The sequence below is a fragment of the Engystomops pustulosus genome, chromosome 6 (genome assembly GCF_040894005.1).
Source record: "Engystomops pustulosus chromosome 6, aEngPut4.maternal, whole genome shotgun sequence".
Taxonomy (NCBI): domain Eukaryota; kingdom Metazoa; phylum Chordata; class Amphibia; order Anura; family Leptodactylidae; genus Engystomops; species Engystomops pustulosus.
Window position 1 is genome coordinate 98,457,517 of NC_092416.1, and position 16,550 is coordinate 98,474,066.

General features: G+C 43.6%; 1 protein-coding gene across 1 annotated transcript in view; it reads left to right on the plus strand.

Moving 5' to 3' along the window:
* ODAD1 (outer dynein arm docking complex subunit 1) overlaps positions 1-16,550 on the plus strand; it is a 152,983-nt gene that overhangs the window by 117,461 nt on the left and 18,972 nt on the right. Inside the window, exon 14 of the mRNA XM_072110462.1 lies at positions 13,936-14,029. Coding sequence (XP_071966563.1) covers positions 13,936-14,029 — 94 coding nt within the window. The remainder of the gene's footprint in view (positions 1-13,935; positions 14,030-16,550) is intronic.

A 16,550-nucleotide genomic window follows, 5' to 3' on the forward strand; every position in this document is an offset into this window, starting at 1 on the left:
TTATTTAATTATTTTAAGTAATCTCCCTAAGCCATTGTGGGCAGGCCAACTGTCCTGTTATTTCTGCCATTTTATACCACTCTTGCCTTTGCTATCCCTATTTTAAAGCCATTTTTATGTCAAAAGAACGGCCATGCGGCTCTATTCTCAATGGAGAGGAGAGGGGTGAGCCATGATCACCTCTCCTCCTCTCCATCATGCCAGACGTGTGCCTGCCAGGCTATAGCCGGCACGGCACACGTTTATGTGAATGCAGCCTAAATATGTATTTTTTTTTTTAAGGGGAAGGGGGGCCCCATGCAGAATTCTGCTATGGGGCCCAGCCTCTCCTAATTACGCACCTGTCTGCCACATCATGACATGTGATCTGTCACTTTCTCTGTGAAGGCGATCATATTGCCGTTGGATGGACTCAATGCATCCTATTCCTTAAAGAAAATCGTCTTGATTGCGAAGTTGGACAAAGGTATATGCATAATTATATTCTCACGAGGCAAAAATACAAATAAAGAAAACTTTTTCTATACCATGTCTTCTCTCTAAATTCAGATGTGCTCAAATATTCTGTGTCCGTAGAGAAAATAATAAGAGGTCAGACTAAAGTCGGTAAATTTCATATTCCCTGTTCAAGGCATGTGGCTCCAAGGTTGTCTACTCATGTATCCAGAAAGCCTCTCTCCATAATAATAGCTTAGTGATATCTCCTCCCTGTCTTGGTGGGTCTATTTTATCTATCACCTAGTATTTCTATTGAGGTTAAGAGTGGTTATATTTTTTGAAATGTGCGGGCAATGGAAGTACCGTATATACTCGTGTATAAGCCGAGTTTTTCAGCACAAAAAATGTGCTGAAAAACGTCCCCTCGGCTTATGCACGAGTCTATTACCAAAAAAAAATTACCCACTTAAAAAAATAAACTTAAATACTCACCCTCCGACGTCAGCGCGGCTGCCCGATGTCGGCGCGGCTTACCGATGTCCCCGATGTCAGCGCGTCCTGTCTTCTTTCTTCTCCGCGGCTCCTCTTCTCTCTTCCGGCATGTTTTCTTCTAGCAGGCGCATACTATGACGCGGCCGCTGCTGACATCATAGTATGTGCCTGCTAGAAGAAAACATGGCCGCGACCATGACAGAAGCAAGAAGAAACAAGAAGAGCCGCGGAGAAGAAAGAAGGCAGGAGGTGCTGACATCGGGGACATCGGTAAGCCGCGCCGACATCGGGGAGCCGCGCTGACATCGGAGGGTGAGTATTTAAGTTTATTTTTTTAAGGGCCGTGGGGGCAGGCTGGCTGTATACTACATGGGGACTGCTGTATACTACTAGGGGCTTGCTGTATACTACATGGGGGCTGCTGTATACTACATGGGGGCTGCTGTATACTACTGGGGGCTGCTGTATACTTCTAGGGGCTGCTGTATACTAATAAGGGCTGCTGTATACTACTAGGGGCTGCTGTATACTACTAGGGGCTTGCTGTATACTACTAAGGGCTTGCTGTATACTACATGGGGGCTGCTGTATACTACATGGGGGCTGCTGTATTCTACATGGGGGCTGCTGTATACTTCTAGGGTCTGCTGTATACTACTAGGGGCTGCTGTATACTACTAGGGGCTTGCTGTATACTACATGGGGGCTGCTGTATACTACATGGGGGCTGCTGTATTCTTCTGGGGGCTGGCAGGCTGTATACTACTGGGGGCTGGCAGGCTGTATACTACTGGGGGCTGGCAGGCTGTATACTACTGGGGGGTTTGACCAATGCATTTCCCACCCTCGGCTTATACTCGAGTCAGTAGTTTTTCCCAGTTTTTGGTGGTAAAATTAGGGGTCTCGGCTTATACTCGGGTCGGCTTATACTTGAGTATATACGGTAATAGATTTTCTCTCCTAATCGTGGACTTATACTGACCTATGCGGTCTCCCACACGCTGGCGTATTTCGCCCACGTACAGGAGGCCGCATGGGCATTTTATGGTGTATATTACGTTTTTAGAGTTACAGGTGAAGTAACCTTTTATTTTATATGCTTGTCCTGAATGGGGATGAAAGAAAAGATCAGCTTTATTGACATTACTGCATTGTTGGCAACCTAAACAGGGAAGAGTCACCGAGTGCCGACCAAGCACAACGCATATAAACTGAGAACAGATTATGACTAGTGATTCACAGTATATAAATCTATGATTTGCATTCAGAAAGTGGGAGATTTCTACCGATATTTTTCTAAACACACACACACACACACACAAAAGTTGCACCAAAAACTGAGCACAGATGCTGACCACTGAAGTAGGTTATTCACCAATATTCAATGGTCACAGAATGCACACAGAAAATTGAAACAGACCTGTTACAGATCGATCTCAAATCCACCATATCTATATTGCAGCATTGCAAACTTGCAGTATTGCAGGTATGAGTGATTATACCCTGTAGGGTTAAAGAAAAATCATAAATATGCTAGGTATTGCTGCATCCAAAACTTTCTGATCTATCAAAATAAAAAAACAGTTATTCCTGGCGGTGCACCCCGGAGCTGAAAATAGAGTTCAAATGTCCAAATTGGCACTTTTTGCATTTAACACAATAAATTTTAACAAAAAAGGGTTCTAAAAGTTGTGCAGTCTCCATAATGGTAGCAATGAAAACATAAACATGTCTCAGAAAAATTACACCTTACACAGGTCTGTACACCCAAGTATGAAAACGTTAGAATATGTTGAATTTTCTGTAGATAGGGTTTTTTTTTAAAATTTGATTTAATCATAATTAAACCTATAGAAATTTTATATCTCTGTGATCGTACTGGACACAAAGAAGAAAGGGGATGTGTCATTCGGACCATACAGTGAAAAGAGTAAGAACAGGACCCACAAGAATATGTGGAATATGTGTTTTTTAATCAAATTCACAATGTTAAATTTTTTTTTTTTAGCTTCACAGTATATGGCTTGGAATAATACGGTCACTCATATGTACAATTTGTTATGCAGGAAACAAGCCATCATAAAGCTCAGTACTCGAAAAAATAAACAAGTTATGGATTTTTGAAGCAAAAATGGAAAACGCAAAATGGACAAAGGGCATCGGTTGCAAGGGGGTAGTATTGCAGTATAATATAGTATGATCAATCAGACCCCGTAGGGATTAAGTAGCCTTAGGGGCCTGAAAATCTTTAAAATAAAGGTAAAAAGAACTTTCAAAATTAATAAAACTCAAATCCACCTTTTCCTAGATCAGAAGTAAAATAATGAAACACAATCATAAACATGTTAGGTAAAGCCACATCCAAAAAGTCCTGATCAAAATATGAAATCCTATCAAAATATAAAAAAATCCTATTGGTGAACCCTCTAGCAACCCCAAAATGGCAGCAATGAAAATGTTGTCTCCTCCTGCAAAAAAATTACATCTTTGACAAAATGAAGATATTTTTAAAAATCTAAAAAAACATAATAAAACCTGTGAATATACTGACACAAAGAATAAAATGGAGGTGTAATTTGTAGCGCAAAGAGACCTAAGAAAGTGTAGCAACCCAACATTGTCACAGAGACCAAAAAAATTCTGGCTGGAGCTACAATTATAAAATATACAGTTTCGACTTACATACAAATTTAACTTAAGAACAAACCTACAGAACCTATTCTGTATGTAACCAGGGGACCGCCTGCACATTATTTTTTTCATTTCTGCCCCTTTATTATACACATAAAACTAGATTGAGAGTAATTTGTACATTGCTATACAAATAACATTTCCTGACTGTTTAATAATATTTTATACACAGGGCCGATTCTAGCATATTTGCTGCCTGAGGCGAATATTAAAATGCTGCCCCCCCCCCCCTGCTCCCTGTTAAGTAAATGCTGAAAACGTTACTAACAATTAACAACCCTACAGGCAGCTCCCTGACACTGTGTGACTGACTACAGGATCTGAGAGACATTAGTGGCATCTAGTACCTTATAGATGACAATCTCTTCCATCAGGAGGACTTTATACCGGGTTCTCCAATCCATGACCTATCACTGCTGAATTCACTACCAGATATCTTCAGCTCCGTGCAGCATCTCCACCCGGCATCCCTAAAAATACCACAGTCACTTACAGTATAAAGTCTCCTGGATAACAACACTGTGCTCCTAAATAATATATACCCCTCACAACACAACTGACCGCACGCTACCCCACATATAACACATCCCCTCATTATATATATATATATATATATATATATATACCAATCAATATACAACACCCCCAATTTATTAATACAGCCCCCCCCCCCCAACATTTGGTTTACATGATGCAAAGTAATCTGTATCCTATAACTAATAAATATATAGCACCCCCTAATGAATATATATATATATAATAAATGTATTTTTATATATCCCTGCTCTCATATATTTAAAGGCCTGGCTATTCACCCCCCAATTAAATTATATACAGCTCCCATATACAGATCCCCTACAGCTTAAATAAAATCTTGCCCCACATATACAGTCCCCTCCAGCTTAGTAATATACTGTATCCCATATACATCCCCCCAGCTTAGTAATATGCTGTATCCCATATACAGCCCCCAGCCTAGTAATATACTGTATCCCATATACATCCCCCCAGCTTAGTAATATACTGTATCCCATATACAGCCCCCTCCCAGCTTAGTAATATACTGTATCCCATATACAGCCCCCCAGCTTAGTAATATACTGTATCCCATATACAGCCCCCCAGCTTATTGTAATATACTGTATCCCATATACATCCCCCCAGCTTATTAATATACTGTATCCCATATACATCCCCCCAGCTTAGTAATATACTGTATCCCATATACATCCCCCCAGCTTAGTAATATACTGTATCCCATATACACCCCCCCAGCTTAGTAATATACTGTATCCCATATATATCCCCCCAGCTTAGTAATATACTGTATCCCATATACATCCCCCCAGCTTAGTAATATACTGTATCCCATATACAGCCCCCCAGCTTAGTAATATACTGTATCCCATATAGCATCCCCCCCCAGTATAAAGTAATTATGGCCCCAAATAATATATATAGCATCACCCCCCCCCAGTATAAAATAATTATAGCCCCAAATAATATATATAGCATCCCCCCAGTAAAAAATAATTATAGCCCCAAATAAAATATATAGAACCCCCCCCCCCCTTGTATAAAATAATTATGGCCCCATATAATATATACAGCACCCCCCCCCTTGTATAAAATAATTATAGCCCCAAATAATATATATAGCATCCCCCCAGTATTAAAACAATCATAGCCCCAAATAATATATATATAGCATCCCCCCCAGTATAAAATACTTACGGTATAGCCCCAAATAATGTATATATATATATGTATATATATATATAGCATCGCCCCCCCTATAAAATAATTATAGCCCCAAATAATATATATATATAGCATCCCCCCCAGTATAAAAAAATTATAGCCCCAAATAATATATATATAGCACCCCCCCCCCCCAGTATAAAATAATTATGGCCCCATATGATATATATAGCATTCCCCCCCCCAGTATAAAATAATTATGGCCCCATATGATATATATATAGCTCCCCCCCAGTATAAAATAATTATGGCCCCAAATAATATATATAGCACCCCCCCTAGTATAAAATAATTATGGCCCCAAATAATATATATAGCATCCCCCCCCCCTAGTATAAAATAATTAAGGCCCCAAATAATATATATAACATCCCCCCCTAGTATAAAATAATTATGGCCCCAAATAATATATATAGCACCCCCCCCCCTAGTATAAAATAATTATGGCCCCAAATAATAAATATAGCATTCCCCCCCTAGTATAAAATAATTATGGCCCCAAATAATATATATAGCATCCCCCCCCCTAGTATAAAATAATTATGGCCCCAAATAATATATATAGCATCCCCCCCTAGTATAAAATAATTATGGCCCCGAATGATATCTATAGCGCCCCCCCCCAGTATTAAACGTTTTCTAGCCCCATATAGTACCCCCCCCCCCCTCCCAGTATAACATGAAACCTCCCCACATTTAATTAAAGTACATTAAAAATAATAAAATCATACTCACCTGCAGGCAGCTGCTCCCTCGGCGCGCGGCTCCGGTCTTCACGCGGGTCTCCTGTGAGCCGCGGCTCCGCACAGTGACACAGGCGCCGTGACGTCATAACGCCAGTGCCACTGCTTAGTACAAGCGACGCAGCTGCCGGAAAGGCCCTGCGTCGCTCCGCATATAAATCGCGCCTGTGTCTTAAAGAGACAGGTGTGATTTATTTGGCTGGTGGGCGAACCGAATCGCCCACTTTAGAGCGGCAAATTTCGCTGCCCTTTACAGGGACCCGCATTCTGCCGCCTGAAGCGAGATTTTCATCTCGCCTCATGGCAGATGCGGCCCTGTTTATACATTATATTTATAGATTTTGATATTTAGTATTTTTGTTAAATTAGACCAGTCTTTCACCGATAGAATAGTAAATTAAATGAATATGAAAGAGTATATTTTTTAGCAAATTATAAAATATGCCAGTTTGTCTGCAGCATTTCTCCCTGTGTGAACACAGCAAAGGCTGCCTGTATTCCTTTATCCACATAGTAGTGATACTTACTGAATGTAAATGTAGACTACTCATGGAAATTCATCTGGAATAAAAATTTGTACTTCCCACCCATGAAAATGGGTACCTTCACTGGAAGGGTCTTTCCCTACGCTCCCCCTATTGTTCTTTTTTTTCTAGTAACAAACAATTTTATTTATTATTGGGTCCCTTGAAGAGATGAGCGATGAGCTTGATGCACGTTCGAGCATTAGCGTACTCGAAACTGCTCGTTGCTCGGATGAGTATTTCGCCAGCTCGAGAAAATGGCATCTCCCGCCGTTGTGATTTTTGGCGGCCAGAAACAGAGCCAATCACAAACCAATAGACTCTGCACTCCACCCAGCATGACGTGGTACCCTTACACGTCGATAGCAGTGGTTGGCTGGCCTGATCAGGTGACCCTGGAAAAGACTAGCCCCTGCCCGCGCTGCTCGGATCATTCTCTGTCTGGATGCCGCTAGGGAGAGAGCTGCTGCTGCTGCTGCTGCTGCAGGGATAGCGTTAGGGTGTTCTATTAGAATAGTGTTAGGCAGGAGTGATTCTACAAGAACCCAACAGCCCTTCTTAGGGCTACAATAACGTTATATATTTACTTTTTTTTGGCTTGCTTGTGGCTGGGCTTGCTGCCACTAGTAGTGCAGCTAGTACCATATTGTGAGGAATTTGCTGGGAGACTTGCGACCGTTGTGTTTAGCTCTTAGTGACACACATATCCACCTCAAACACCGAAGTGGGACAATTTATTAGGGGTTTGATTTGAATTAGGCACAGTCTGCTGATTTATTTTTTTTTACGTTTATTTCTTTTTATAACTCAAAGTGATCTGGCAAAGCAGTGTGCTTTCAGTGTAGGCTCGAAAATATCCATAGGAGGACCCCAACGGCTTATTTAGGCCTACAATAGCGTTATATTTTACTTTTTTTTGGTTTGCTTGTGGCTGGGCTTGCTGTCACTAGCAGTGCAGCTAGTACCATATTGTGAGGAATTTGCTGGGAGACTTGCGAACGTTGTATTTAGCTCTTAGTGACACACATATCCACCTCAAACACCGAAGTGGGACAATTTATTAGGGGTTTGATTTGAATTAGGCACAGTCTTCTGATTTATTTTCTTTTACGTCTATTTCTTTTTATAACTCAAAGTCATCAGGCACAGAGGACGAGGGCGTGGACGTGGGCGTCCAACTACTGCAGGGATCAGAGGCCGTGGTCCTGGGCGGGGTGGGACACCACCTGCTGATGAGGGAGCAGGGGAACGCCGCAGAGCTACACTCCCTAGGTTCATCATGTCTCAAGTTACTGGGACTCGTGGTAGAGCACTGTTAAGGGCAGAACAGTGCGAAGAGGTGATGTCGTGGATTGCGGACAATGCTTCTAGCCATTTGTCCACCAGTCAGTCTTCCATGCAGTCCACCCATGTCACCTAAATCAGCACTCCTCCAGCTCCTCCACCTCAGCCTCCTTCCCCCCAGTCTGCCCCCTCCCAGCAAAATTTGGCATTTGAACCGGCATACTCTGAGGAACTGTTTTCTGGACCCTTCCCACAGTCACAAACCACTTGTCCGGTTGCGGCTGAGCTATTTTCCGATGCCCAGGTTTTCCTCCGGTCGCAGTCTGTGGGTGATGATGACATTATTGACGTAGTGGAAGTAGTGTGTAACGAGGTGTCGTACGATGAGGAGACACGGTTGTCAGACAGTGGTGAAGTTGTTGTCAGGGCAGGAAGTCCGAGGGGGGAGCAGACTGAGGGATCGGAGGATGATGAGGTGACCGACCCAAGCTGGGTTGATAGGCCGGGTGAACACGGTGCTTCTGAGACGGAGGCGAGTCCTATAGCAGAACAGGTTGGAAGAGGCAGTGGTGGGGCCAGACGGAGAGGCAGGGCCAGAGCTGGTGCATCAGCGCCAAATGTTTCCCGAAGTCAAGCTCCTATGGCGAGGGCTAGATTTTCAGAAGTCTGGGCAGGCATATAAATGCTAAACACCCCACTCAATGGCACCAAGCCCGTTCACCTCCGGCCGGGCACACCACTGCTCCTTCCCCTGTGTCATCTGCTAGTCAGCCCCCTGCCCAGGACCCCGGCCCAAGCACCTCCCGTGCGAAAACCCCATCTTCGCCTCCACGATCCTCCACAGCATCCACCAGCGTTCAGCTCTCCATACCCCAGACGTGGGAGTGCAAAAGGAAGTATAGTGCAACCCACCCACACGCCCAAGCCCTCAACGTCCACATCTCCAAACTGCTTAGCCTGGAGATGCTGCCCTATAGGCTGTTAGAGACCGAGGCCTTTCGAAATCTCATGGCGGCGGCCTCCCCTCGGTATTCGGTCCACAGCCGCCACTACTTTTCCCGATGTGCCGTCCCAGCCCTGCACAAGCATGTGTCAGACAACATCATCCGTGCCCTTACCAACGCCGTTTCTGACAATGTCCACCTGACCACGGACACGTGGACGAGTGCTATCGGGCAGGGCCACTATATATTGCTGACGGCACATTGGGTTAACTTGGTGGAGGCTGGGACCGAGTCTGACCCTGGGGCTGGTCATATACTGCCGACGCCGAGGATTGCGGGGCCTACCTCGGTCCAGGTCTCAAAGGCCTACTATGCCTCCTCCTCCTCCCACCCCTCCTCCTCCGAATTACCATCCCTGGGCATGGCGCCATCAGTCGGTAGCTCTAGGCACAGCAGCAGTGCCATCGCTAAGCGACAGCAGGCGGTGCTCAAACTGCTGAGCCTAGGCGATAAAAGGCACACCGCCCAAGAGCTATTACAGGACATCACGGCGCAGACTGATCTGTGGCTGGCACCGCTGAACCTGAAGCCAGGCATGGTTGTGTGTGACAACGGCCGTAACCTGGTGGCGGCTCTGCAACTCGGCAGACTGACACATGTGCCATGCCTGGCCCATGTGTTAAATCTCATAGTTCAGCGTTTCCTCAAGACATACCCCAATCTGTCTGATTTGCTCACGAAGGTGCGCCGCATCTGTGCTCATTTCAGGAAGTCCAGCACAGATGCTGCCACTCTCAGGGCAGCGCAGCGCCGCCTCCAACTGCCCGCTCACCGACTGTTGTGCGACGTGCCCACGAGGTGGAATTCAACATTAACCATGTTATCCAGAGTTTACCAGCAGCGCAGAGCGATTGTAGACTGCCAGATGTCAACTTCCACCAGAACTGGTAGTCAGGTCAGTCAGCTTCCTCAAGTCTACAATGAGGAGTGGACGTGGATGTCTGATATCTGTCAGGTGCTGAGTAACTTTGAGGAGTCAACACAGATGTTCAGTGGCAATGCCGCCATCATCAGCCTCACCATCCCGCTGCTTCGCCTGTTGAAAAACTCTCTGGTCAGCATGAAGTCGGAAGCTTTGCGCTCGTCACAAGAGACGGGGGAAGAAGATTCCCTTGTTGATAGCCAAAGCACCCTCAGGTCTGTTTCTCAGCGCATATCGGAGGAGGTGGAGGAGGATGAGAAGGAAGAGGAGGAGAATGTTGGCGAGACAGAAGAGGGGACCATTGTTCAGTCCTTCACTGTTCAGCGTGTATGGGCAGAAGAAGAGGAGTTGGAGGAGTTGGAGGAGGAGGAAATGGGCAGTCAGGCCAGTGAGGGGAGTGAATTCTTGCAACACAGGGGGCATCTTTACCCCTGAGGAAATCTCCAGTTGGAGACGTAACGCGTGGGGAGCCCTCCACCTCCTGATCATTCCACCACCCCGCCTGCATGCTGCTATTTCTCTGGTTTGTTTGCCAGGTCACTTGTTATATGTACTAGGGTTTGCCTCCATTACCTTTGTCGACTTTTTACCATGTTTGCATTGTAGGCATTAATTGACTTAACCCTTACTTCCATGGCAGCTTGACAGATGCACTTGCACTTTATATGTGTCTTTTCATTGTTTAGGGGTGGTTTTGGGTGGATACCACCCATTCAGGAGGTGTCTTGTTTTTGCACCGACCAAAGTGCATAACATGGTAGACAATTGTATGTACTTTGGTACAGTTTTAATTGATTTTATATGCATGTTTGTGTTCAGTGTTGAATATTAATAAAATTTGTTATGTTTTTTGAATCAAACCATGTCAGTGACACACTACTTTTTTTTTTCTCTGATTCTTGAGACAGAAGAGGGGACCATTGTTCAGTCCTTCACTGTTCAGCGTGTATGGGCAGAAGAAGAGGAGTTGGAGGAGGAGGAAATGGACAGTCAGGCCAGTGAGGGAAGTGAATTCTTGCGCGTTGGGACTCTGGCGCATATGGCAGATTTCATGCTAGGCTGCCTATCCCGTGCCCCTCGCGTTCAAAGGATTTATTCCAGCACCGATTACTGGGTATTCACTCTCCTGGACCCACGGTACAAGCAAAATCTTTCCACTCTCATCCCTGGAGAGGAAAGGAGTGTGAGAATGCATGAATACCAGCAGGCCCTGGTGCACAAGCTGAAACAGTATTTCCCTTCTGACAGCGCTAGCGGCAGAGGGCATACTACTGCGGGACAAGTAGCGAGGGAGAGTAGGCGAGCAGGCAGCTTGTCCAGCACTGGCAGGGGTACGCTTTACAAGGCCTTTGCCAGTTTTATGTCACCCCAGCAAGACACTGTCACCTGTCCCCAGTCTCGGCAGAGTAGGGCTGATCTTTACAGAAAGATGGTGAGGGAGTACGTAGCTGACCATACCATCGTCCTAAATGATCACACAGCTCCCTACAACTACTCGGTTTCAAAGCTGGAAATGTGGCACGAACTGGCGCTGAACGCCTTGGAGGTTCTTGCCTGCCCTGCCGCTAGCGTGTTGTCCGAGCGGGTTTTCAGTGCAGCTGGTGGCATCATCACCGATAAGCGTACACGCCTGTCGACTGACAGCGCTGACAGGCTTACGCTTATCAAGATGAATAAAGCCTGGATTTCTCAGGATTTCCATTCTCCACCAGGTGAAAGAAGCTCAACCTGAATAATGTATGCACTCCTCCTCCTCATTGTCCTCCTTCTCCTCCTCTTTGTACACTAAAGCAGAGGAAACTGGCTATGTTTTGAGAGGGCCAACTGGCTCTAGCTATAGTACTCTATGTATTTAATTTTTCTGGAGGACCACCAACCTGCTCCTCTGGTTTGAAAACTTTTTTGGACTGCCACATACAGGCACTCAATTTATTTAATTTTTCTGGAGGACCACCTACCTGCTCCTCTGGTTTGAAAACTTTTTTGGACTGCCACATACAGGCACTATCCAAATTAAATTGTCTCCATAGCAGCCTCCACATGTCGTCTTTTTAGCTGCCTCCACACGTTGTCTCCATTGCTACCTCCACACGTCATCGCCATAGCTACCTACAAAAGTCGTCCATATAGCTGCCTCCATACATGGTCCCCTTATCAAACGAGCTGTGTCAGGCAGAATTTTGGGTTGTTTTCATGGCTTCCACATGAAACTTGTTAACTTTGTCGCCACCCTGCTGTGTAATCCACAAAATATACTGGCAAACTTTTATCATTTACCGATATTATTTCAGCGCTTCTTGCGCATCTGTTTACATTCCCCTCACCCACCATAACCCAAACTTATAAGAACACTACTACACTTATACAAAAAGTTCCTAGAAGTGCTGTTTGGGGAGTAGCCGGGAGACAGGGGCTTGGATTGGCGAAAGCTCGCCTGGCAGCGGACCGCCAGCTCCATCCCAAGATTAGGCAGCCTCAGAGGCATCCATGCATGCTGCCCCTGCTGTTTCCTGTCCATTTTGCCTCCACGATGCTCCACAGCGTCCACTAATGTCTCTATGCGCAACTTTCAACTCTCTATACGCTGGAGCACGAGAGGATATGCAGCACATCATCCCCTTATCAAACGAGCTGTGTCAGGCAGAATTTTCAGGTGTTTCATCAGATACATAGTGGAACTCGTCCCATCTGTCGCCACCATGCTGGAGACCTGAAGTTGCAATCATAGCAGCACAATATGAATGCCCCATACTGTCGCTCTTAATCATGGAAGTCGTCTCCATGGCTGCCTCCACATGTCGTCCCCTTATCAAAAGAGCTGTGTCAGGCTAATTTTTTGGGTGTTTCACCAGATACGTTATGGAACTTGGTCACTATGTCGCCACCATGCTGTGTTATTGACTAAATATACCGTCAACCTTTTGTTCACATAGGAAATCATTTCAGCGCTTCTTGCTCACCTCCTTTGGTGAAGCCTGAGTCCATTTAGGGTATGTCGCCATGACACTCTCTAGCCTGCCACTGCTGCCGCTGCCTCTGCATGCCGTCCCCTATAGTGTCAGGGTCAATTATTGCATGTTTTAGATGCTATCTAGCCTCATTCGGTCACACTGTCATGGCCATACTTTTGCCCATAATGTTGGCATAATGGTGCGATTAAGCAGCCTCAGAGGCATCCATTCATGCTGCCCCTGCTGTTTCCTGTCCATTTCCGTGGTGTTTCCATCCTTTTCTGAGGTTCCCAGGTGTTTGGCCAAGCTTCCCTGTGCAGAGCCTTGGTCCCCTTGAAAAATGCTCGAGTCTCCCATTGACTTCAATGGGGCTCGTTACTCAAGACGAGCACTCGAGCATCGGGAAAAGTTTGTCTCGAATAACGAGTACCCGAGCATTTTAGTGCTCGCTCATCTATAGTCCCTTGTTTTATCCTGAAGTCTGATGCAGTTTGTTTTTTTATTACCATCAAACTATCAAGACTGACATCACCTATAACAAGCTATCAAAGTCAATCATGAAAACTATTTGTATTACTCAAAACTTTTTTTACTTATTGCTAATCTTGATCAATTGTTTACAATGAACTAAATGTAAGTAAATATTTTATGTATGGTGTGGATAGTGTCCAGAAGCAAATATTAGCTTTTTTACACAAGCAATTCACGCGGTCCCCAGGTTACATACAAGGTTCTGTAGGTTTGTTCTTAAGTTGAATTTGTATGGTACTGTATGGCACGTATAGTTTATAATTGTAACCCCACCCGAATTTTTTTGGTCTCTGCGCCTATTGGATTTTAAAAATGTTGGGTCATTATAAGAACCAGGATTAACAATAAAGCTTAATTGCAGACACCTTTGATAACTGTTACAGCTGATCATTGTAGCCTCGGACTAAAGTACAGTAAATTACCAACATGCAGAGGTCCGTTTGTAACTAGGGGTCATCTGTAAGTCAGGTGTTCTTAAGTATGGGACTGCCTGTACAGAGAAAACTTGATCGGCAGAAGCATATGGAATGATATGCTAATTACACTCGTATACATCACTTTTGGACAAATGTTTGCATTTCTTATATTTTTTAGAGATGACTATGACAGCGACATTGACATCCACACCGCAGATGAGGATGAGAGACCCTTGACTCAAGCAGAACTGCGGGAAAGAATAATGAGAGGGGTAAGAAATTTAACACTCAATATTGTATGCCATTGAGTGACAATTTCATTTATATTTAGTCTACAGAAAGAAAAGGGAAGAGAAAATATCTAAATCCACCAAGCAGAATTCCTTTTCTGCTGTGTTTCTGTAAAGCAGTGGTATTACTGAGCTTTTCTATTTTAAAATAAATGTTTGTAGGGCAACATAGCTTCATATCACGACATCACAGCATCTACCAATTTGCCAATTTCATACAGTGGGAGAGTAGGCCCTATAGATTTCATAAACACAATTGTGTACATAAGGCCTGTCACATAAAGAGACATTCTCATGTTTAATATTTCTGACACACAACAGGGCGCGTTCACACGTTCCGCTATCGTCGCGTTCATAACGTGACGCTAGCGCACAGTGGGCAGGGCTCGGGCCGATGGCATATGCTTTTCCCCGGAAATGCATGTGCTTAATAACCTGATCGCATGCGTTTCTCTGGAAACGCATATGCGATCGCCCCAAACTCCGCCCCCTGTGCGCTAGCGTCGCGTTATGAACGCGGCGCTAGCGGAACGTGTGAACGCGCCCTCAATTTTTATGCATTGGGGCTCGTGCCCTGAATCTTTTACGACCCTAGCAACGCCCCTGGTTCTGACCCACATTAGTCCAAGTGCAAAAGATATGGCCTCTGGCTGTAGGGCGAATTACATACTTAAAAAATTGTTTAAAATTCAGCACTTTGTAATAAAATTTCTTTTTTTATTTCTCCATCATGTTTAAACATATCACAGCATATATGTAGTCCATACATAGCAGCTGAGCATATCGAGTATTCCTAGTCTTTGTCATGGCTAACCATGGTAGCCATGAGAAAGAGTAAAAATACTTGAAACACGTAGCTTCTATATATGGACTAGAGATACGCTATGTAATGTTTTAACATGATGGGCAAATTAGCCAGAAATTTTATTGCAGAGTGCAGGATTTTTAACAATATTTGAAGCAAGTCCCAAAATGCCTGATATATCAAAATATAAAACGGTCATTCCACTGGTAAAGCCCGTAATAGAAAATAGTGCCCAAATTGCCACTTTTTTTCCATTTGGCAGCACATAAAAATATTAATAAAAAAGTGATCAAAAGGGCATACAGTCCCCGAAATGGTAAGATTTATCATCTCAATCTGCAAAAATTACAATTTACACCATCCCTACACCAAAGTATTAAAAAGTTATTGGTCTTAGAATATGGCAATTTTTTTTGTACAAAAGCTTTACATGTTTTAAATCTAATAATAAAACGTAATAAACGTAAAGATATTTGATATCTTTGTGACCATACTGACCAAAAGAATAAAATGGAGATCATTTAGATAACATAGTGAAAGCCTTAAAAACAGGGACCAATTGGGCAAATGTTTTTTTCATTAATTTCAATGCATTTGTTACACAGTAAATAAGCCCTCATACAGCTCTACATAGAAAAATAAAAAAGATATGGATATTTTAAATTCAGAAGTGAAAAATTGAAACACAGAACGGGTTTTGTCCTTAAAGGGGTACTCTTATCTGTGAATACCAATTAGTTGTATTTATCAGCATACATTTACATTTTTTCATTTGGATGTTAGTTTACTATTAATGTAGTCATGTTGTAGTCTACACACAGGTAATTTTTTTTCAACATCCAATTGAAAAAATGTATATATAGCAGGAGATTTAAATTGAATGTGAATGCCCTAATGGGTATAACCCATTAAGGGTTACACAATTTGGTAAAGCCCATATGATGATGTCAGGTTTATTGACAACATTAATTTTAATTAAAGACATACCTTTGAAAGTATTTTAAGGCTTACCTGAAACACACCACTTCTTTGTCTAACATCATGGGAAAGTCTAAAGAAATCAGCCAAGATATCAGAAATTTTGGACTGGCACAATTCTGGGTCATCCTACGCTGCAATTTTCTTAGTCATCTGTACAAACAAGTACACACAAGTACAAACAGGATGTTGCGTGCAGATAAGAATTTTTATCCAAAATTATAAGTGGCGTGTAGTAGGATGGACAATGCATATTTGTCGTTTAATCCATTCTGTTTTGATTTTAATCCTAGTTTGTGTTGAAAAAAATAATTTGAACAGGCTGCATCTAATCTATTAATGTAATCTGTAAACTTGAAAAGAAGGAGGACAACAAATCCTTTCTGATGTGATGGCTTATTGCAGTCCCAATTGTGGGAGCCTAGGGCACTTCAACTGCTGTCATTTCCAATAAGGAACACCTCGTTGTGTCCTGTTTACCTTTTTGTCTCACTTTCTTTGGGGCATCTTGTTCTGTGTGTCCTATAGAAATGTAAAGGCATTTGAAAACTTTACAAATAAAACAAATCAGTCTTTCTACAGCTGTGATTAGCCTGAGGCTGTAAGAGACGCCTTGAGGCTGTCCTACTTGCAGTCATGCAAGATTTATTACCAGATATCAAGCAGAGGTGTTGTACCAATCTACAACACAGTGAAGCGTGCCACCATATGAGATTTAGA